Consider the following 22,500-nt stretch of genomic DNA (forward strand, 5'->3'; position numbering starts at 1 on the left):
CTATGCAACCAGCTCTTACAGTACGGCTCAGAGCTCCCCCGAGCAAATTGGACGCCCCACAAAGCATCGGACAACTGTTGTCCCCCATTGTGGGTCTTTCTGCGGGCACTCTTTATCAGGTGCTGAATGCGGAGGCAGTAATGAATGAAATCATGGGGGGGATGGGGGGGGGGTCACTCCCCCGAAACCTCACAAGAATTCCTGGACAATCCGTGTGCAGGGTGGAGCGGCCCTTTCTCCCCCACCTCCCAGGGTTTCTGGGGTTTCTCTGTGCTGACGGGGCAAGGCAGGAGGGATTGGACAAGGCTGACCCCTTTCTCTCCCGACCGCTTTCAAAGCCTCCTTTCCATTAACTCACCACGCCGCACCTCGTCTAATCTCTGCGTCCTCCACCACCGAGGGACGGGGACGAACCTCTCTCTCTGAGCACCTTTCCTCAACACTCCTCTCTGGCACAAATATAACAAAAAAACATCTGAATGTGCAGCACACAAATTACAATCAGGGCAAGCAAATGATGGATAAAAGTTTGGGAATTTCTCTTTCACCGTGCTGCAGAGATAAAGCAGAGTCAAGAAAAAGCTTTTGCTATTGATTTCTTTAGATAACTGGTCAGGAGGAATTGTAAGGCCTTAGCATCGGCGGTGCAATTTGTAGCTCTTCTCTCTCGGTTCTCGCCTCGCTCTTTGTTGTCAGGATCATTACGCGGTGTGTAATAATGGGGAAACGATGGAGCCTATTGTTAACTCTTAGTACTCAGCTCAAATTATCGCCGTGCTGGTTTTTCAGGCACTCAAGAAGCAAACGGACTTTTTTTTGTTGTATCGTACAGTGTGCGTCCATTGTGTCGTCTTAAGCAGCGGTCCGCGTGAAAAGAAATCCTTCATCTCCAGTTGTGTTTGCCGAAGGATCTGGTTCTCACGTTTAAAAGTGCCGCCGAGGTTCGGAATTGGGGGAGGAATTGGGGGAGGCACCTGCTCAAGAGGGCCGAGCTGTCTGTCGACCTCCGCTCACAATGGTGGAGAAAAAAAAAGAATAAATTCCTCCAATATAGCGAGCGGTGTGTTGAGCCGTCTGGGCAGAATGCTTTGCCTGACGGGAGTTTAAGCATTCTATCCACTCCTGAGCACAGATGGCGGAACAAACGCTTGTGATTATAGTTTTCATCGAGCGCAGTGATATGCATATATATGTTGTTTCCAAAAAAGGAAATAAAAGAACCATGTGATTTACACATTCATCTCCCGGTGTAGAATCAAACGCTGTAGTTTTTTGGTTTCTTTGGGGGGGGGGGGGGGGTCTAGAGTCTTGTTTTTGGACCGTTTGGTGGATGCTTTAATCCCGGGATGTTCCATTCAAACACTCCAGCAGATGATTTTCCAGATTAGTTCCTCTTGTTTGATTGATCAGTGACATCACCTCTCATAGTTATTTGGGGCTGGAAGGGAAGTGTGCATACTTTTAGGTACGTAGTTTTACACTCCTGCAGCTTGTTCCACCGTCATGAGCGCAGACATTCTAAGCATTCTGGATGAATCAAAGAGTACCACGCTCTGCCTGTTGAGCTTCACAGGGAGCCACTTACCTCCGATAAGAGCAATAATAGAAACATATTATTAACCCTTTTTATCTGTTCGTTTGTGGCCCACAGGGAAGCCAGATCGACCAGATCCCCACCAAGTACAGCCAGGCAGAGTCGACCAAGTTCCTGGTCCTCACCGTCGTGTCCATCCTGTGCATCGTCGGCGTGCTGCTGGCCTCCACCGTGGTCTACTGCCTCCGCCACCGCTCCCACCACAAGCTCAAACAGAAGCTCACCAATCTGGGGACAGATACTGGCAGCGATGCTACCGCCACCTATCAGGTAGGAAGTGCTTCAGCGCCGTTTGTGAATTTGAACTGAAAAGATTTTATTTATTTTTTTATAACTTAGGGATGGTATGGAACCAAGCCAGTCGCCAGCAACAAATGTTGGAATTGTTACGTTTCTGCAAACCACGTGATACGTTGAATTTCGACATTTCTGAACCCAAAGAAAGTTTAATAAATAAGTTTCATATCAGCCTCGTATCACGCTCGCAGAAACTCACAATGGCAAGTGGTTAACGTTGTTAAATAATTGGTTAGGTTTAGGCAGGCGGCAACCTCGGGTTCTGAAAAGTGAAGTCAATAATAAGTGACTTTACTTGCATTCTCTCTAGTGTCCACCAGGGGGCGACTCCTCTGGTTGTATAGAAGTCTATGAGAAAATGACTCTACTTCTCTCTAGATTTATTACCTCAGTAAACATTGTAAACATGAGTTTATGGTCTCAATCTCTAGTTTCAAGTCTTCTTCAATACAGCATGATGTTCATTTAGTACATTATGGTCCATTTAGAGTCAAACAGACCATAAAGCAGGGGATGCTTTAGGGCGGGGCTACACGGTGATTGACATTTTGCTGCCACAGCATTGTCCAGTCTGGGAGTTGTCCGTGTTTTCGTCTCACAACTTTAACTCTTTCACAGTGCGTCACTTCATGAAAGTTGAATTCAGCGTTCGATGGTTCTTAGCTCCGCCCTCTTCCGTCACTTCTGGTTCCAGAAAAACAAGTTGCCGACGGCATAAATTCTGAGCTCTCGGTCTCAAAGCCACAAACCAATGCGTGACGTCACGGTGACTACGTCCATCTCTCATACACAGTCTATGGGTTTAGGCAACACAACTACTTTGCCAAAGAGTGAATGTCTGTCTCTCTTGATTTATTTGAATTTATCTTTACAGGTAGTGGTATCTAGTAATTCACTGGGTAAGAAAAAGAATATAACAGGAGAGTCTAAAAAATATATGACATCATTTAGCATATGAGGAATATGTTATTTCTGCTATTCTATTCAGTTAATCATCTCCTCAGATGTGTCTTGCAGCCACTGGTTTGTTTCATACAAATCAAGTATGAATGTGTGTAATGTATCTCATGAATTCACTTTTTTCATTGTGGATTTGAAAGTCCCTTTTTAGATAATGCTTCGAGATGAAGCGCCTTACTTTACCTCACGTACTTTAGAGCTGGTGGCTAAAAGCTTTTTACTTTGGGTCTGGCGGTCGGGTGAAGAGGAAAGCAACCTTTTACTGTGTCAGTGATACAACCCAATCAACAGCTCTTATTTTACACTGCTAGAACTAGATTGATGGCCAACTGTGCTCGGTCCCCTGCTATCATGTGTTGTTTGACACATAAAGCGATATCACCAATCCAACAGGTTTTCCCACCCCAAAGTCCCCCCCCCCCCCCCGCTTCTCTCTGCTTGCTGTAATTATCCTTTGGCCCAAATAGCCGGGTGTGAAATTTAATTTACAGAATCCAATATTAAGTGGCTTTTTGAGCAAAGCATCAGATTGGAGATATCTCCCGTCTCTCTCCGTCTCTCTCTCCCTGACCTTTTCCACACCATGTTTTTAAATGAGAGTGGTCCTGTGGGCATTGATTTTATAATGAGCCCAGCCCATCCCCTAAGTGCTTACATTTGATGCTCTCCTCCGGGGATTTTTAACTCCTGAAATAGACTGTGCTGCCTCGTCAGAGGTTTACCTCAACCCCGGGGACTTGTAGAGATTCATATTGTTAATCTATTGTTTACCGATGAGGCAGAAGATGGAAACGTTAAAAACAAAAAAAAGATAAAAGGACACAAGATTTAACTTCCAAGTAAAAGAAGAAACTGTTTCTGAAAGTCTGACGTGTCAAATGATCCACCCTCCTGTCTACTTAAAATATTTGCTTTTTCCTCAACATGAGCAACTTATCTTCACGGTTACTTGCCTCCGAGATTCGCTTTAAGCCTCTAATTGGAAAACGCTAATTAAAATTCACGAGTCTTGCGTTTATGCAATATTCTTCTGGTTAATAGCGAACAAAAAGGGAGGTTTACTCAGCTCCGCTTTGCCCGGGCTCCCAAAAAGCTCTCCCAGTTGATTCTCTTCCTCTCTGTCGTCTTTATCGAGTCTCGACAGCGAGCCGTCGTCATCCTCCTCGGTGAAAGGCCTCAGTGTTCAGCTCCCATCTTAGCCGTGTAAGCCTCGTCTCTTTGTCAGCGCCGCTGTGCTGGAGGGAGGGGGGAGGGGGTGTGTGTGTGTGTGGGGGGGGGGTTCCCTGGGCTGGATTCTGTCTGTGTGAGTGTGTGTGTGAGTGTGTGTGTGTGTGTGTGTGTAAAGTCCCTCTGGCTACATGCAATTAAAGCAGACAGGAAGCGGCAGGCTGCCTGACGGCCTTTCCACTGCGTCCTCCTTCATGCTGTCAAACACACACACACACACACACACACACACACACACACACAAACGTGCACAAACACACACATATATTCATGCGCACACTCGCCCTCCTACTAGTGCATGTTAATGATTCTCGCCCCTCGGCGCGTTTGTTTTGCAGCCTCACTTCACACACTCACACACACACACACACTCACACACACACACTTCCATTCACATCACCGGGGCCACTAGCTCCCTCTCAGGCCCCCTCCACCTTCAAGCTCCTGTCAATCAAGCGGTCCCGGTGAAACCGTGACATGGGATTGGCCGACGCTGACAAAGGAGACATTGATTGACGGGCGTCGACGGAGGAGCGTGTGCGAGGTGCCTGGGCGGGGGGGGGGGGGGGGGGGGGGGCGGGGGATGATGCTCGTCCGTCTGTCAGTCGGTCCCTGGATTACTCTGCCGCCGACACGGGAGTCCACAACGTCGCCTTCGCTTTATCTTCCACATCTGATCCAAACTTTTATTTGCTCCCTCGAAAGTCTTTCTTTTTTCCTTTCGAAGTAGAAGAAACAGAGATCGTCGCACGAGATACGCGCTGGAACTTTTCCACAAATCAAGAGACATTATCTCGAAGCAATATCATCCTATTTGAAGATATCATCACCTGCACCGTGACATTTCTGTTAACGCGGTGAAACTAGTGGAGATATCTCAACATATTTTCATATTGTCTCAAATGTTTAGGACACGAGTCTGTTTTCTCTTCACTGGGACTTCACAGACACGATAACATCGTCTCCACGCTGCCAGAGAAGGTGCAGAACACGTTTCCAATACAACTCAGTTTAGATTAAACAAGCAAACAATATCACTTGTTCCCAGACGCTCCTACGCTCCTCTCGCTCTCTCAATTCAGTTTTTTATTTCCCGTCTTCTGTCTCCTGCTCTCGGACAAACACAACAGAAAACAACTTCTCATCAATCAGACCAGTCAGTCGTTTCCAGTCGGCGTCGTCGGCCACTAATACGTCGGATAGAATTTGATTTCATTAATCACACATCACACAGGTAATCAGCGTTGTGCTGCTCGTCTCATGTTCTAATCCTGAACTGATTTAAGTGAAACCTTTTGATTTGAAGTATTAAAGAATGTTGTCGTGTCCTTTGCAGCCAGTGATTCATCCAACAGGATGTCACATAAACTCAGAGTTAAACTGATCTAAATGTGTTGAACTCATCAACAATGCAAAACAGTTCATATTAAAGATCTTACATTTCATTTTTTGCACAAACCTCCGCAATCCAGAAGTTTTATTTTGCATTTGAATATATCCGTTAAAAGCGTTCAGAAGTCCAGACATACTGTGATCAGTACCCCCCCCCCCCCCCCCCCCCCCCCCCTCCTCTCCCTCGACTCCACCGTATTGTATCACGTCCCCCCCCTTTTATTTTGTTTGTTTGTTGGAGCACAGAGCTGAAGCTCTCTTTGGTCAGAAGGAGTATGTAAACAGAGGCGCCCCCGTGGGCCCTGCTGACACACCCCCCCCATAACCCCAGTCTTCCTCTCCATTAGCGGGCTTTTATAAAGAAGGGCGTCGCTTTCGGGTGGCACACGCCTCCCGTCAGCGACCCGCCGCCGTCGCCCCCCGAGGGTGATGCATGATTCGGGACGGTCGTGTGGCGCCAAGTTGGCATGATGCCCATGAGAGAGGGGGCTGTTAAGAGGGGGGGTCTTTTAACCTTTATTCATGCAAAGGATGGGGGGGGGGGGGGCACTGATCACACAAACTCAGGAGATACAGTGAAGAAAACTCCTGTTGGCTGTTCAGGAGGAAGAGAAATGTGAACTGATGAATATATAAATAGCATCTATGACAATCTTTCCATCATTCAGCAGCGACGTGGCCTCAAGCAAGATGATGACCTCATCTGTTGCATACCAATGAGTTAGAAACAATCACGTTATTTATGTCGAGTGCTGCCGTACATCGTCAGATGGATTTTTCTATCTTCCAGACGGACGTTTGTTTTCATCAATTTCAATTGTTTTTTAACAAATCAATTTGAAAAGACTTGAAGCTTTCCAGTGATTGGTAATCCATCATGGGGAATATTTATCTGCTTCTATTGTCAAACTTAATGCAGTTGTGAGAATGGATGCCCCCAACGTCTTAGAAAAAAAAAAAAAAAAAAAACACATTTATTTTTTCATTAGCTGTCAGAAAAATGAAATCCAGAAGACAAAGACTTTAGCTGACATGGACGTCCTGGATCATTTTCTCATTTGTTGCATTTGAATGTTTTTGGACAGAGACTGAACTACCAGATGTCCTTGAACGCACCAACAATGAGGATTCTTTCCAAAACCGCCTCAGCACGCTATACCGCAACAATAACTTTTGACAAAATGTATTAACAGTAACTTAAAATACAGCCAATTTCTAAAAATACGATGGTATGACAAAACCAAAATCAGTGATTCTGTTGAACTACTAGACTCCGTTGCTGCCACGCTTAGCAGAGACAAGACTGACTGCTTTTGTTGCCGGTCTCCTTGAGAGTCTCACCTACTTTGTCACTAAGAAGCATGAAATAACAGGCAACACTGAGGCAAAGCTGGAGAATGCACACCAGCGTCTCATCTGCACCATAAAGCTCGGTGATTCACCTGACGCGTCGCGCCACCTGATGAAGTACGTGCGGTTGAAAATCAATACACTGTAAATAAAGATACTTGTGTTCGTGTGGAAGCAGGACTCCAGAGGCGCCGTAAATCTGCGCTGTTTAGACTCTCAACCTGTCCCGGGTTATATTATTCCTTCAAGGTTTTTTTTGTGTCTTTTTTGTCCTCTAATTGGCTCTCGGGGGGGGGGGGGGCATTCTGAATCAGTTTTAATTACATCATAAAAGAATTTGCTGCGGCGGCAAAAGTTCACCGTGTGGGCTCGTTGAAATATGAACGCTATTGATCATGTGTTTCCCTCCAAGACAAAACACCCACAATGCAGTGCTTTGTGCTGATTGGGCCCCGTGTTGCCGAGGATGCTGACGCCGGCGCACACGGAGGGGAAAAGCAAGACTAACCGGTGTATTTAACAGCCAGAAGGGGTTCGACCATTTTATAGAGACCAATATTTGGCTTTTTATTAAACATCCCAAAATGACCGGGTTAGCGTGACCCACAGCTGGGACGGTGGAGGCTCCTCTCCCGACTGGAACGACGGACGTTTTGATCGTCTTTGCCAAGAACGGGCTGAAAGGAGAGCTTTAATGCTGCAGATGCTTTTCCCTCCTCGTCTGACGAGATTTCAAAAGACTGAAAGCCTCGAAAGTTTTGGCTTGAAAATGATCAAATAGAAAAGTGAACAATCAAGAAGGTCATGTGTCACCCAAAAAGAAGTCTGATAAATCCATTTAGAATCCAAATGTTTGTCATTACTCTTGATTTAATGACTTAAATGATTACCTGAGTTAAATCATTTTCTGTCCCTTTTATTAACTGTTGTGAGCTGACCAAACACGGACATTTTAGAGAACACAAGGACTAAAAGGTCCGTTAGTAACTGGGTCTGTAGACGCAGCACTGCAGAGTATATCTAGCTGTGGTTCAGTGCTTCCTGCAGTGTTTGTCTTTGTTCACACGTCGGCGTTCGCCTCCCACCTGTCCGGCCGAGCTGCCGGATACTGAAGCACATGTACGAGTCTGTGCTCATAGATCAGTGTCAGCGCGCCGGCCTACGAGGATATTAGTCAGATCGGGTGCGAGCTAATGAAGGCCCGCTCACATTACCTCCACCGTCAATCAGACGGGCCCGTTAGTTAATCGTCAGCATGGCTCTCATTAAGAGACACGGATCCCCCACACAGGCTTCAGCTCCAGCTCCTCTGGTGCGCTCAGTGTCCTTGTAGACGGGTGATTGGTTTCACATGTGGAGGATGTGACGGGTCTGTTCCCTTCAGACTTCACTGTTACATTGTTGCTGCTTATCCACGATAATAAAGAATAGATTGGGCGTTTGGAAGCTTATTGTCTCACCCCGTCTCCCACAAAATGACGTTCTCATACAACAAATATGCTCTCAGTAACATATTTCCTCCCAGACTGTGGTCCCAGTTTAAACCAGTTTGAAATATGAGGTTAATGTTGGAGTCTAAACAGAACAGAAAACGCTTAAACTGCTAAACTACTTGGTTAGTTTTAGGACAAACAAACATCATGGTTTGGTTTAGAATGACTACAAAATTACAATAAAACATGGATGGATTGCCGTGAAATGTTGTCGCATTCAATCACGTCTCCTTCATCACATTGTTGGATGAGTCTCATTGGGCTTTGCGGTCCTCCTCCAACATGTGGATTGAGTAGAAATGTGCAGCTCTATGTTTAGAACGTTGTCTTTGTAATTGTCTCGGCGCCGTCTTTCACTGCGGCTCACTGACGTTGCTGCTCGGAGTTGTGTTGAGAAGGCGTGGCAGGAAAAAACCCCGAGCTGGTGTCACCGTTTCATTGTGGTCGCGTATCCAACTATTGTACTCGCTGCTGAGACACTGACTGGCATACTTCATATATAATGAAGATCATTTAGTGGCAAGATTGGCAATTCCCCAGTCTTTGATAACAAACATGATTATTATTGCTCTGCATTGACCAAAATGATAATGATTATTTTAGCAAGGCGACAGTGTTGACTGTGAGGTGTTTGATTTACATTCTTCAAATGAAATAGTTCTTATAGAAATGTCTTATAGTTGTATCAAGTCCCCAACTGTGTGACAACGATGACTCACCCGTCCCCTCCTCTCCCTCCTGCAGGAGCTCTGTCGGCAGCGCATGGCGGTCAAACCTCCGTCCGAGCGTCCGGAGCCCATGTCCTCCCGGATCAACAGCGTGTCGTCTCAGTTCAGCGACGGCGGTCCGGCCGTGAGCCCCTCGGCGCGGAGCAGCATCTCCTCCTGGAGCGAGGAGCCCGCCCACTCCAACATGGACATCTCCACCGGTCACATGATCCTGGTGAGTCTTCTGTTGGTAGAGAGTCCTGCTCCTGTACACTGAGTCTTAGACAGACGTTATCGTGTAAATCTAATCCACCCACTTCCTGTATTGCACATCCAAAGTCTGACGCCGACTTTATGGAATCCTAGAGAAGGAAAGTACATTGTGAAGGAGGCTTCCACTTCAACTCCAACTCTTAGGTTTTGTTTTGAGTTCACTGAAAAAACAAAACAAGCCAATCAGAGCTGTGTCGGCAGGATTACAAATAGGAACGCAATAGTTGCCTGCTAGAGGCAGAACAATTGCGACATCCATAAATTGCAACAAAAATTGATGAATTGCGAGGACGAGACGGACGCAACAACTCTTAAATCGACATATTTCTTTGAACATTGTGAAAAACATAAAAGACAACCGCTCTCAGAACCCATGAACGCAGCTTCTGTGTTGTTTTATAAACTACATTGGGGGGATGAATGTCACTCTCTGCTAAGTGGTTAGAGCAAAACACATAAATGAATAACCCTCGAATCCCAAAGGTGAAATTTCTTTACATAAATAATTTGGTTCTTCCCTCAGTAACAAGTGCTTTACTAGATACAGATTTTTCACAGTAAGACGTATTTCAGATCCAATCATAACTCTGCAAGAAGACAAATCAAGTAAACACTGTAATGTTCGGTCGGTTGTCTGTCTTTCCAAACAGCTGCCACAGATTTTGCACATTTCCTTTTTATCCAAAACGTCCCATCTCCTTCTTCTCTTTCCTCTCAAAACCGTTCATCTCTTTCTAAAACCACAGTGGAGCCGCAGTGTTCTTCTTCTGTGGGTCTGTCTCGTCTGCATATAGCACTCTTTTCTCTCTCACACACACACACACACACACACGCACACTTTTACTTTTCATCTCACTCTCTCTCTCTCATCTGTCTCCCTGTGTCTGTACATCTCATTACACCCACACCTTTCTATAGGCGGGCTTCTTACCCTCTCCCTAAATCTCTATTGAACCCTCGGTTGCATTTCGCAGAGCGACGCCTTAATTGCGATATAAAGCTATTCACTTCAACCACCCGGCACCTGCAGCACCACCTCCTCATCCCAACCCCCCCCCCCCCCCCCCCCCCACCACCACCACCACCACCACCTCCCCCCTCCATGCATTATGAAGCTGCCGGCGAGATGTGACAGAGTGGGCTTTTTGATGTGTTCAATAGGCACAAAGATACTAATTACCCCTGAGATTCTAGCACCAGAGTTGTGTTCAGGAGAGAACGAGTCCCTCCGCAGCCCTTCCTCCACCGCAGAGAGAGCAGGCTCTGTTGTCTTACACGGAACCTGATAAAGTGTTTTTCTGGCAAACGAAACCCACAGCAGGACGTGATGCGTGCGTCTTTGATGCGCCGCGGCCAACACGTGGATGGAAATAGAGTTTGCAGGACCTTCCTCGAGTGCGTTTGCTTTGTCTCTAGAACAGACGAAGCCGTTGAGAGATGAGAGGAATGAAGTGAAGTGTTGCTCGCGTCTCGTTCAGTGTTCATTGGGTGTGTGGGCCGCAGTCTGCTCGGGGTGATTACTGCATTTGTTATAATATAGAGGCTGATATGTAAATGGTGTGAGGGGAGGACGTCTGATGTGCCCGAGATGAATAATAACATTTTGTGTAGGTGATGGAGATGAATATCTCCTTGAATGCTGATATTCCACTTAAATCCTCTCAAAGACACTTAGCATGAACAATGGGCCTCATGTAAAGACTTTTCATATTCTTACCTTACATCTCTTGCTTTTTATTTCTGCGAGGCTTGTTTGTACGAGTGTTCTCAGTCATATTCAACAAATGTCCAGTTTCAGCCTGATGAATGCCACCTGTTCATGAGGAGGCACCGGCATTATCACATAAGACGACGTGTTCCGTTCTGTTTGTAGGCAAGTTTCTCTCACTAAATTGTAACCAAAGAAGAAGAAAATCGCATCATCAGTCCTTCAAATGTTGAGATGCTTTAAACAAACTGCAAATAATGACAAATCCTTCTCAAAGCAGGAGGGAGACGTAGCGTGACGTTGTTGTCGTCCTGCAGAGCCTCTTGAGCCTGACTTTGACACCAGGGGCCACGTTTCACATTCCTGACAACCTATGCTGTTGTTCTGGTGTGAAGAATTGTTGGACTAATCCCAGGCTGCAAACTCTCTCTAGTGTCCACCAGGGGGCGACTCCTCTGGTTGTATAGAAGTCTATGAGAAAATGACTCTACTTCTCTCTTGATTTATTACCTCAGTAAACATTGTAAACATGAGTTTATGGTCTCAATCTCTAGTTTCAAGTCTTCTTCAATACAGCATGATGTTCATTTAGTACATTATGGTCCATTTAGAGTCAAACAGACCATAAAGCAGGGGATGCTTTAGGGCGGGGCTTACTGTGATTGACAGGTCTCTATCAGAGACGTATACGGCGTCTCTACCTCACTCCTCCTCAGTCCAGATATAATAACTTCAGTTCATTGGTTGCAGAAAAGCAAAAATGGCGACTGATGGATTCCAAGATGGAGACGGCCAAATGGCCAAACTCAAGGCTTCGTAATGGAAGGCCTTAAGCCAATGGGTGATGTTACGATGGCGACGTCCACTTCTCATATACAGTCCATGACTCGTCCTGAATCTGGACCTGATGCTGTATTTGACCCAGCATCAGTTCTGTACAAAGATCGACAGTATAGACATATTTAAGATGTAAGTATGGAGGGAGGGGGAGGGAGGGACAGCGAGCGAGAGGCCTCCGAGCCTGATTGGTGTTTGATTTGCTTTAATAGTGATTATGATCCATATGAGAAAGGGGAAGATCCATATCTGACTGTAGATGCATTAAATGGCCAAATCATCACAGAATAATGGGATCCAATGGTACACGAAGAACGTTTTCTGCTACATCCAGTGACTCAGCAGAGTCTCGTGAGTCTATCACAGCTTTGTTTTAACACATATAAAGAACAACGTAACTGTTTTAAACCCATGAAACCTGTCCAAATGCACACTAAGCTTCCTGCTGTGCCGATGGGAAGTCGACGGCATGTTTACCGTCGAGGAAATAAACGGGAGCGAGCAGTTTGTCAGTCACGGGATGCTCTTCAACGCAGAAAGTGATAATGTGTGATTCTCAGTTAATGTGAGGGAGCTGTGAACCTCTTAGCTGTCGTGGGGTTTTTTTTTCTTCCATTTTTCGAGTTGCAGCAATTTGGCTGTGAAGGAAGAGAAACTGGTGATCCAGTAAGGCATACACACAGAGCTGTAAGTGTGTTCCAGCACCTCGGACAGCTCCACACACACACACACACACACACACACACACACACACACACACACACACACACAGCTCGGTTTGGTCCAGACCGTCTTTGTCCTCCCACAGTAGAGACATCAGACAGCGAGGGGATGTTGCATAATGCCATCCTCAAGTGGGGAACATCTATTTCCAAAATGTCACGCTTTTTCTTTTTTTTTTCACTATGTATGTCCGCTGGGTTTTGGAGCCTTTCTGAAACCTAAAGGTCTCCTTGTTTTCTCAGCATACAGAAGGAAGTTAAAAGATGGTAAGGACTAAAACTGGAGGTATGAGGTTTTCACATATCAGTGACAATCTGGTAAATTGCAGTTTTATGTCTTTTATCGCCCACCAGCCGTCCTTTTTACTAAATATTCTGTGGATTTGCCGCCATTATCCTTTTGTAATCCCTCCTCCGTCTTTCATTCATTCGTTTTCCTGCATCGCGTTGCTCATTTTCTGCACTGTTTGCTAATCATCTTCCACTTGCATCCTTTCTGTTTCTTCATTACATCATTTATTTCTTCCAGTACTTTTCGTACTACCCATATTTTTCTCCTTCACCTTTTACTCGCCCCCTGTTTCTTTCAGTTCTTCGTGTTTCTTTGCATTGTTCTCTTTCATGATGTTTTTCTTTGAACTTCTCCTTCCTCCTCCTGCCTCCTTTCCTTCCTGTCTGTCATTTATTCTTTCCATAATTTTTATTTTTTTTCCCCATAAGTCTTCCTTCGCAGTTCTAGCTGTCAGTTATACAAAAGAATATCCACACGTACAAGAGAGCTCATTTCAGATTCACATCACGATGTCGACTAGAGACCAAGCTTAGTTTCACGGCAACAAAACCGGGACACGTTGGGGGGGCGGGGGGATTTTTTTCAGCAGCGTCACAGCGTGAGACCAAATCCATCACAAAGCAAGACGAGCGCAGCGCCGCCGTAGAAAAGCAAATATTTCATCTAACGCCCTGCCACGCGCTCGAGTGAGGAAAACCGTGGAGCGATTAATAAAAATCACGGGCCTCGAAAGAAAGAAAGGAGTAACGTGACGGCTGATGAGCTGCAGTGCCCCACCTCTTCCACCAACACCCCCCCCCCCCCCCAAAAAAAAATTTATTCCCTCCTGTAAAACCCCGATCAACTTCCATGTCATCATCCTCCCACAGATTTTAATTTGAGGAGAAACAGCTTTCACGATCTTATCTGAGTTAATGTATTACTTCGTCCCATGTGACTGGGACTGAGCACCCCCCTCCTCACCCACCCTCCCACCACCTCCTCCCCCTACATCCTCTCTTCCTTGTGTCTTAAGAGGATTAGTCGACTCTATATATAAAGCACATTATCTTGTCTTTTGTTGCTGGCCAAATTAAGTGTTATAGATGATGCTGCAGCGAGCGCCTCCGTCGAGATTAACTGTACGGGGAGTTTGTTGGCGGTTGTGTTTTTTTTTGTCGTAGCTCACCAGCCGGGCCAGCTGGGATGTGATCTGCAGAGTTGATAGGTCCTGGGGGCAATGGCCGTAGGAAGAGCGGGCTTCGGGAAATGGATGTTAAATCAGTGTAATGTGGTCAGCTGAGGAGGAGGCAGAGAGGTCGGACTCGTGCATCACGATGATGTCAGCCTTAAAACTAATAATAAGACAGCAGCCACTGATGTGGTGGATGGGTGCAGATCGATTGATGATGATTGATTACATGTTTGTTGTAGAATTCATAAATGGGAAGACTTGAATTGATGCGGTGCAAATTTAATTGATGCGGATGCTTTTGATCAGACCGAAATAGCACAGATGTGCTATTACAGGAACGAAAAGAAACAGCGGAGGCTTTTAGGGATTTTAGACTTGAAACGTATCACATGTTAACATATTAAATATCACCACAAAATAAAAGGTAAAAGTTGCAGTCACACAATGTCAAAGTACTCCATTAAAAGGGAAAGAGCCTCACATGTATGTAGCCACAAGTACAAGTTACATGCCTGAGTTTTCAAAGTAAATGTAGTAACATTATCACTGGATAATTATTACTTATGCATTAACAAGTAAGCAGCATTGTAATGGTGAAGCTGGTCAATGAAGAGCCACACTAACAGTCAGCTACTTTAATAATGATGAATTATGTATATTAATTAAGGATGACATGTTAAATCTAAATCTACAAAGTCACTTGCTGTATCGGTATAATAACTGTGCAGTTATTATTACTAGTGCAGTTCAAAGTACAGCATAGGATGGAAATACTGAAGTACAGGTCCTTTAGAATTGTACTTAAACGACACTCGATAGCTATATTTGGGTTACTGTCCACCACGGGACACCTGTCCCTGCTGAGTGTCCCACTTCCCCTCCCCCCTTTTGTTGATCCAAAATGGCCGCCGCATTACGTCACCTCCCATGCGGCGCCCGGCTTGCATGCCACTGTTTCCTACAGGTGCTCAGAGATGGTGCGTCACAGCCACAATGGCTGACTGCGAAAGGGTTTTTGTCGAGCACCTTTGGCAGCTGTAAGCCCCCCCCCCCCCCCCAGGCAGTAAGGGGATTATTCAGTGTTTGGTCGACACATGGTGATCTCAGCACCTCCTGATTGGATTGCAGTAATCCCTTTACACAGCCACAAAACCCTATTACTATGGCATTAGAGAGGGAGAGAGAGGGTAGGGGGTAAAGGGTGGTGGTGGGGGGCATCTAGTGTGTGCGTGTGTTGGTGTTGAGGACCTTGAATGTGTCTATGTATCTTTGAATCTGTATGTTTGCAGGTCATGTGTTGATAAATATAGATATATATGTATGTGTGCGTGTGTGTGTCAGTAGGTGATGGAACTGTGGTTCGTATGTGTTTTGTGTGTGCGTGCCCTTGTCGTGGCTTAATGTGTGTATTTGAGTGTGTGCTTGTCGTGTTTCTCTGTTTGTTTTGTGTGAGTGTGTTCGTACGTGTTTGCTTTTTGTGTGTCTTTGTAGTGTATATGTGTAAGCGTGTGTGGGCGGAATCTGTTTTTGTGTATGTAACCTTTAGAAAAACCTTTGTATTTGTGTGTGTGTGCTTCAGATGTGTGTTCGTGTATTTTTTTTGTGTGTGTGTTTCTCTTTCGAAGGATTCAGACCGCCTGCTGTTGATAAGCGTCTGTGTGCAGGTGGAGGGTCGCAGCTCGCGGCTTCCTGTTACATCATTTCTGCTTTTTAGCAGCTCTGGAGAAAAATATAATGGAGAGCTGATACTAAAATCAAGGAAAGGCTGGTGTTACACTGTGTGTGTGTTATTTTCGTAATATTTGTTTCACAAAGAAATGTCTTTGTGCAACAAACACTCACTACAGAATATGGAAGTCTCATCTTTAATAGGTAGCCATCTTATAAGGATAATACTATTAATAATAATGGTAAAAAATAATAACAAAAAAGTAATTTATACTCAAAGTAAATGTTCTATTCTATTTTAGTTTTTTCAAAATGACCAGACAAATGGGTCCACACTTGGATACAGTAGCTTGATAGTCCACTGTTGGTAATGCAGGTATGGATGTGTGTGTGTGTGTGTTTTCCTCTAAACTTGATACAGCTGTGAAGAAGTGAAGCTCACTGTTCATCACTGAGCCTGTTAAGCTTGCAAATATACCGACAAACAACAAACCTGACCTGCTGCCTCTTTGTAGAGTTTGTTTGGTTCACAAGCACACGTACAATAAAAAAATCCCATATCTGCATTTGATCAAGACACTTTTCCGTTATCTCCCACCAGCTGGACGTCCACCCTCCATTTTTAACAAACTCCTCTCATTTTAGCAGAAAGCCATTAGGTCTTTTTTTTTTTTGGGAAGCTAATTCTGAGTAAGTTCAGCCCCATTTGTAACTGCCATCATAAATCATCGCCGGAGCCATTTAAAGAACCGCATCAGCTCATTTCGTTCCCTCATCCATTACAAACGATCCACATTTCGTGCACGCGGGCCGCCGATTTTCAAGGCTGTGCTTTAAAAAACAAAGTTCCTCCGGCCACCATCAGATTATGGCTTCCCAGTGTGAACAATGCTCACGGTCTCATGTGCCAAGCTCATTTGCAGACAGTTGATCAAAGTCACATCGCCTTCCTTACTTATGAATATTGTATGGAAGGTAATGGTCAGGCCGAAACATTTAAACAGAGCTCGAGTAGATGAGACGGATACGCTCTCTGATGACAATGGATTTTGTACAGATATTGAAATGAGGAAAACATGCATGTGGGAACTCGTACACGATTTAACAGCATTTCCAAACAATTCTTATTTTCCATATTTGTCTTTGTCTTCTTTCTCACATCAGTGGAGCACCAGAAAAAGGTGCAGACAGATAGGTCAAGACAGTGAGTGACTGGCGACCACAGTAGAAGAGCACTAGTTCGGCATGTATTTGGTTGACTTTTCTTTGCGCGTCTATCTGGTGCTCCTCTGAGATTCAAACAAATATTGTGATTGACAAACCAACTGAAACCCTCTTCCTTAAGGGGTAAAGCCTGTCCATACGTTGCTTCAGGAAGATAAAGAAGGCTTGAGATGAATAGAAAGATGAATAAAAGGAACCTTAATAATGAACGTGTACCGATGTGTATTGGCGGTGAAACTGGTGTAGAAATCTCTGTACAACCCTTTTCCATACCTCCAACTCTGTTTGCATCACCTCCTCACCTCTCTCTCTCTCTCTCTCTCCTCTCCCTCAGTCCTACATGGAGGATCACATGAAGAACAAGGACCGCCTGGAGAAGGAGTGGGAGGCGCTGTGCGCCTATCAGGCCGAGCCCAACGCCTGCACCGTCGGCCTGAAGGACGGCAACGCCAAGAAGAACCGCTCTGCTGCTGTGGTGGCATGTAAGCGATGAACTCTCTCTGTTTTGATTCTTCTGTAAGCGCTCTCTGTTCCTCGGTTTGATTAGTGGGCGAGCCCACATTAGCATTTAGATGGTAGTAATCAGAAAGTGATCGAGTAAGTGAACTACTGCTTTGATATCCACCGTTTCAACGGCTGCTGCTTGCGTGAGGCCTTGATGTTTGGGGGGACCTTTATTGCCACATCTTCTGGCTGCTGTTTTGGACCTGAAGCAACATGCTTTGGGGGTATTTGTTATCATGAAAATTAAGTTTGATTAAGTCTATTAAATATCAGTACTGGCCTTTAAGTCTCCAGATCTATGTTGCTAGAACCATCATCAGGATTCAACGATAGACAACTAAATCAATAAGAAATGGCAACACATTACCTGCATTTCAATTGTTGCCCAAGTAGTAAGGTTTAAACATATGCAGAAACTCAACTAAATGGACACTTGAACATTGGACCATGTGGTCTCCGGTGAACGGTTCTGTAAATCAATGTGCTTCTACCAAACCAATGTTGTTGTGAAACAGTATCTGTAAAGTTCAATATGTCATTTATTTTATGATCAACCTTTAATCTACTTCTCAATTGTCGGTATTGTCAAAGTATTTGCTGTTATTTGCATGTTCAAAACATAAACAAAGCAAAAAACTGAAGAAGTGGATGTAGTCATCGTGACGTCTCCCACTGCTTTGTGGACTGCCATTTTAAAGCCTCAAGTTTGGCGTTTTGGCCGTCGCCATCTTGGCTTTTTTGCAACCAATTAACGGAAGTTACCATATTTGGACGGCGGAGGAGTGACGTAGAGATGCCGTATACAGCTCTGGTAGAAGCAGAGACCTGTCAATCACTGTGTAGCCCCGCCCTAAAGCATCCCCTGCTTTATGGTCTGTGTGACTCTAAATGGACCATAATGTACTAAATGAACATCATGCTGTATTGAAGAAGACTTGAAACTAGAGATTGAGACCATAAACTCATGTTTACAATGTTTACTGAGGTAATAAATCAAGAGAGAAGTAGAGTCATTTTCCCATAGACTTCTATACAACCAGAGGAGTCGAGAGAATGCAGCTTTAAGACATTCAGCATCGGCTTCACTCTTCAGAACCGGAGGTTGCCGCCTGGTTCAAAAGTAAAGAGAACCACATGTAGAAGAAAAAGAGAGATATAAAAGAAAGACAGTAATATCTCCTCTTTATTCACAGAGGGCAGACAACCCCTAATTTCTGAGTGGAGCCAAAATACCACCCCTCGATGTCAGCTGTCCAAACATGGCAGCATTACTCCCACCACCTCTCGACAACACTCCCCGTATACTCTGAACCCGGCCTCTATTATCAGAAACCTGGAGCAGATGCAGTGAGCAGAAGGCTTGTAAATTAGTTTTCTATTAAAGCTCTCCTGCACCGACCTCATCAATGATTAAAATTTCTAAGCTTCTGTGGAAATGGCCCATCTAAAAAAAAGTGCTATTCCATTCTCTCCACCGCCTGGGCTTAATGAAATCCAGGTTGTCAGCAGGGAAAGCAGTTTGTCAGGAATAAATTGTGCTTCCTATTTGAAGCACCGCTGGCTTCGCCCAAAAAAAGAATTCAGAACTCTTTTGCCACTATCACCGCAGACTGGAGAGTTCTGCTCGTAAGTGAAAAATGTACAAAATAGCAACAAATTGCCAAACACAACTTGCAGTGGACCAGGGAGGATGTAGGGCATGTATATGAATACTGCGTCGACCAACAGTGAACAGCTCCATATGCAATCCCAAATTTTTTATGGAGTATAATGTCTTTCACCTCTTTGAAACTCTTCTTTCAACTTTATTGATGTTTAAACTGAGTGAAAGATGGATTGTGCGTACTTTCATACACATTTCTCAAAAACTTTAGCCTGACAAATGTGGTGTTTTTGAAAGCTTGTGGATCTCCGTTAGACTTTAAATTGAATCCTTTAGTTAGAATGCCGATAGATTATTTTTTCTCTGAGTCAGACTTTTGCTGTGCAATTCTGTCTGCTTCCCAAATTGGAATTCTAAATGGTGTTTTCTTGCTTCGGACGGTAGCCATGTTGCTAACGCTAACGCTAGCAGCCAGAAACAAACATCTGTGAATAATTGTCCATTCGATAATCTAAACAAAACACATATTTTCTTGCGATGGCTTTTCTATAATAAGCAGTTGTTAAACTTACTATATTCTGTTAGATCCGATCCGGATGTCTTTGCGACAGCGGCACTAACACTTGGAAACTCTGTGTTGAAAATAAAAGTTATCTATTGTTACTACTAAGACGAAGGCTTGGCTTGTAAAGATGGATCCTGAGCAACTTGCTGGACTCACCTAGTTTTCTCTTTTGGTGAATTACTTCACCTGGATGACCGCCTGCTGTTAAGTTGTTCGAGGTGCCTTCTAGACGGCAAAAGTCAAGGATTTATCGATCAATTCTCTGAGGAAAATAAAAGAACATCAGGAGATTAATCAAACAAGCAACTTATCTTCTAGTGGAAAAGGGCTACAGTGAGAGTCCTGCATATTCAACAGATAGAATGTCTCATTACAATGCGTGTGATATGGCTGCTCTTGCATTCCTAAAACAGAATGCCCTGAATTCCCCCCCCCCCCCCCCCCCCCATTTTTGTTCCAGATGATCACTCCAGAATCACCTTGAAGGTGGAGAACAGCCAAGGCAACTCTGATTACATCAATGCCAGCCCGATCGTAAGTACCTCCTCTGCATTCTAAATCCGTGCTTCACACCGCCGCTACGCCGGGCTCCCGCAGTCCCCACGGGGCCTTCACAGGAACAAAGGCAGCCTACCATTGTAAAATATAAATTTTGATGCAACGCTTGCTTAGCTCCGGCGACAGCCCCACGCTAGTGTGTACGTTCTGCCCCCATGAATATTAATGATTTTTTTCGCAGCAAACAACCCGGGCGAGTATTCGCTCGGGGAAGGCGTGGGAAAGGACGCGCACGCCGCTCTCGTTTTGTGAAAAACTAAGAAATTGATCTGCGGGGTCGGTGGGACATGATTGTTTGTGACCTTGGGTTATGCTAATTTGACACCAGTTATATTTTTACCGTTACGGAAGCGCTCGACTCGCCGAGGCCTTTCTATGGCGCGGTTTCAGATTTAAGCAGTAAAAACAACCTGTAGGAAGGAGACGGGGGAAGAAAGTGCCACGTGAATTCAGTAAACGAGTGTATCAATTTGGAAACCAGTGTTGGAATAGTAGGTTTAGGTTTCCCCCGAGGCAGATACAGGGGTATTCCATTAAAAGCAGCAGAAACACTATGCATTTCAAATCTGGGCATCACACCAAGATGTGGCTGAGTGTGAGTGTGTGTGTGAGAGAGAGAGAGAAAGAGAAGGAATCAAACTACACGGGAACAAAGAAGCAGCCTTGTCAAATGCCACAAATGCAAAAACAGCTGCAACATATGTGCCCACACAACGCACAACCAAACACACACACACACACACACACACACACACACATATACACACACACACACATACTCAAACACACTTTGTAGCAAGCTTGCACAAACACTTGCATGTTCAAGTACAAATTACACAGAACATGCAGCGCAGACACCCACGCAGATGAGTAAAAGCAGACACTCACACATGAACATCCATCCTCACCTATCCTCCCACACACACACACACACACACACAATAAAGATTACATGTATGCAAATGTACACTGAGGTTATTTAAAATTAGTTTCTCCCTCGCCCACGCTTATACGAGCAGAGACGAGATGTTTGGGATCTTGCTCCAGCAAATAACCGTAAAGATTTATTGACAAATGTGTTGGTGGCCAAATAGCACTCTGATACCGTACTACTATATATTATACTATGTTATTGTTATTAGCAAGCATGTAGCTAGTAATTCCCAGTTTTCACATGAGAGACATTATTGATTTGTTTTAAAACGTCACAAAGCAGAAGAAGTTTCCTGTAAATGCTGGACTTTTTAAATCCACAATGAATACAAATGTTACGTTAAACGGATGAGATGGCAGTGATGGAAGCTGGTAGCCCCACATGACCCCCAATTGTAATCCCCCCTTGAGGTGCTCCCTCAGACCTCAGTCATGTTCGCCAACGCCCCAGTAACCTGTTAACGATGCACACAGTGTGCTTTGTAGTTATGTGACGACATGAATTCAAGACTTTGTCACATTCACAGATGTAGAAGAAGTAAGATCATTTGGCTGAGCAGCGTACGAAAAACCTCAAAAAGTGGATGAACAGTTGTCATTTAATCAACCAGATGTTGTCTGCGCTAGCTAACGTAAGGGTTCCGTGAATTAGCTAAAGTGCATAATTAAAGCCATCCTAAATGTTACATGCTCAGCTTCTCATTAGATATTCGTCTTTAAAGCACCCACTGAGATTTAATTGAGACCAGCAGCTGGAGGCTGAGCCAACCCGGCAAGCTGTGGAGGCTGTTTGAGATGATGATTGTTTGTTTTATGGGGTGGGGTCATTAGCCTCACATCCCAACATGGAGGATCAGGCAGAGTCCTTTGGTTTGGTCCTCTTACCTTCTGAACTCGGCATGGTTTGATCAGCCAGGACTTAAACTCTGTGTGTCAGGGGTTCACACAAGTTCCTCAGGCGTGACAATTGACTATGACTTTAACAAATGCTGTATTTTGAATTTGACTAAAGTGAGCCAGAACTACATCGAAAATGTGGTTCTCGCTTCACAACTGCTTTGCTCTGAAACTGTATCTGGCGGTCGGGTGAAGTCGGACATTGTTTTCAGATCAGGCGTAAAGATCCAGCTGATCCTGAACTAAAATGATTAACTCCTCCATTATTTTACCGTAGACTAATATTTACGGCAACATAAAAGATATCTGCTCTGATTGGTTGTTCCCTGCAACGCTTCCCTCGCTTTTGAGCGCACTTTGTGCAACATTGGCGACGATGGATTTGACGGCGCAAAAAACGCGACATTCGAACGGCCCCTAAGAGATTTTGGTGCGCAGCTCATGATGATGGCTCTTATCCAAGCAACCTCATGTTCAACCTTGACTTGATACAAAGGCAAAATAAAGAGACAATCCAAACCT

At 44.7% G+C, this 22,500-nt stretch overlaps 1 protein-coding gene across 1 annotated transcript in view; it reads left to right on the forward strand.

Moving 5' to 3' along the window:
- LOC142956424 (receptor-type tyrosine-protein phosphatase N2-like) overlaps positions 1 to 22,500 on the forward strand; it is a 165,531-nt gene that overhangs the window by 118,068 nt on the left and 24,963 nt on the right. Inside the window, exons 13-16 of the mRNA XM_076098017.1 lie at positions 1,652 to 1,864; positions 9,058 to 9,255; positions 17,253 to 17,400; positions 20,051 to 20,124. Coding sequence (XP_075954132.1) covers positions 1,652 to 1,864; positions 9,058 to 9,255; positions 17,253 to 17,400; positions 20,051 to 20,124 — 633 coding nt within the window. The remainder of the gene's footprint in view (positions 1 to 1,651; positions 1,865 to 9,057; positions 9,256 to 17,252; positions 17,401 to 20,050; positions 20,125 to 22,500) is intronic.

This window comes from Anarhichas minor, unplaced genomic scaffold (genome assembly GCF_050575085.1).
Source record: "Anarhichas minor isolate MPS153535 unplaced genomic scaffold, ASM5057508v1 ptg000024l, whole genome shotgun sequence".
NCBI lineage: Eukaryota > Metazoa > Chordata > Actinopteri > Perciformes > Anarhichadidae > Anarhichas > Anarhichas minor.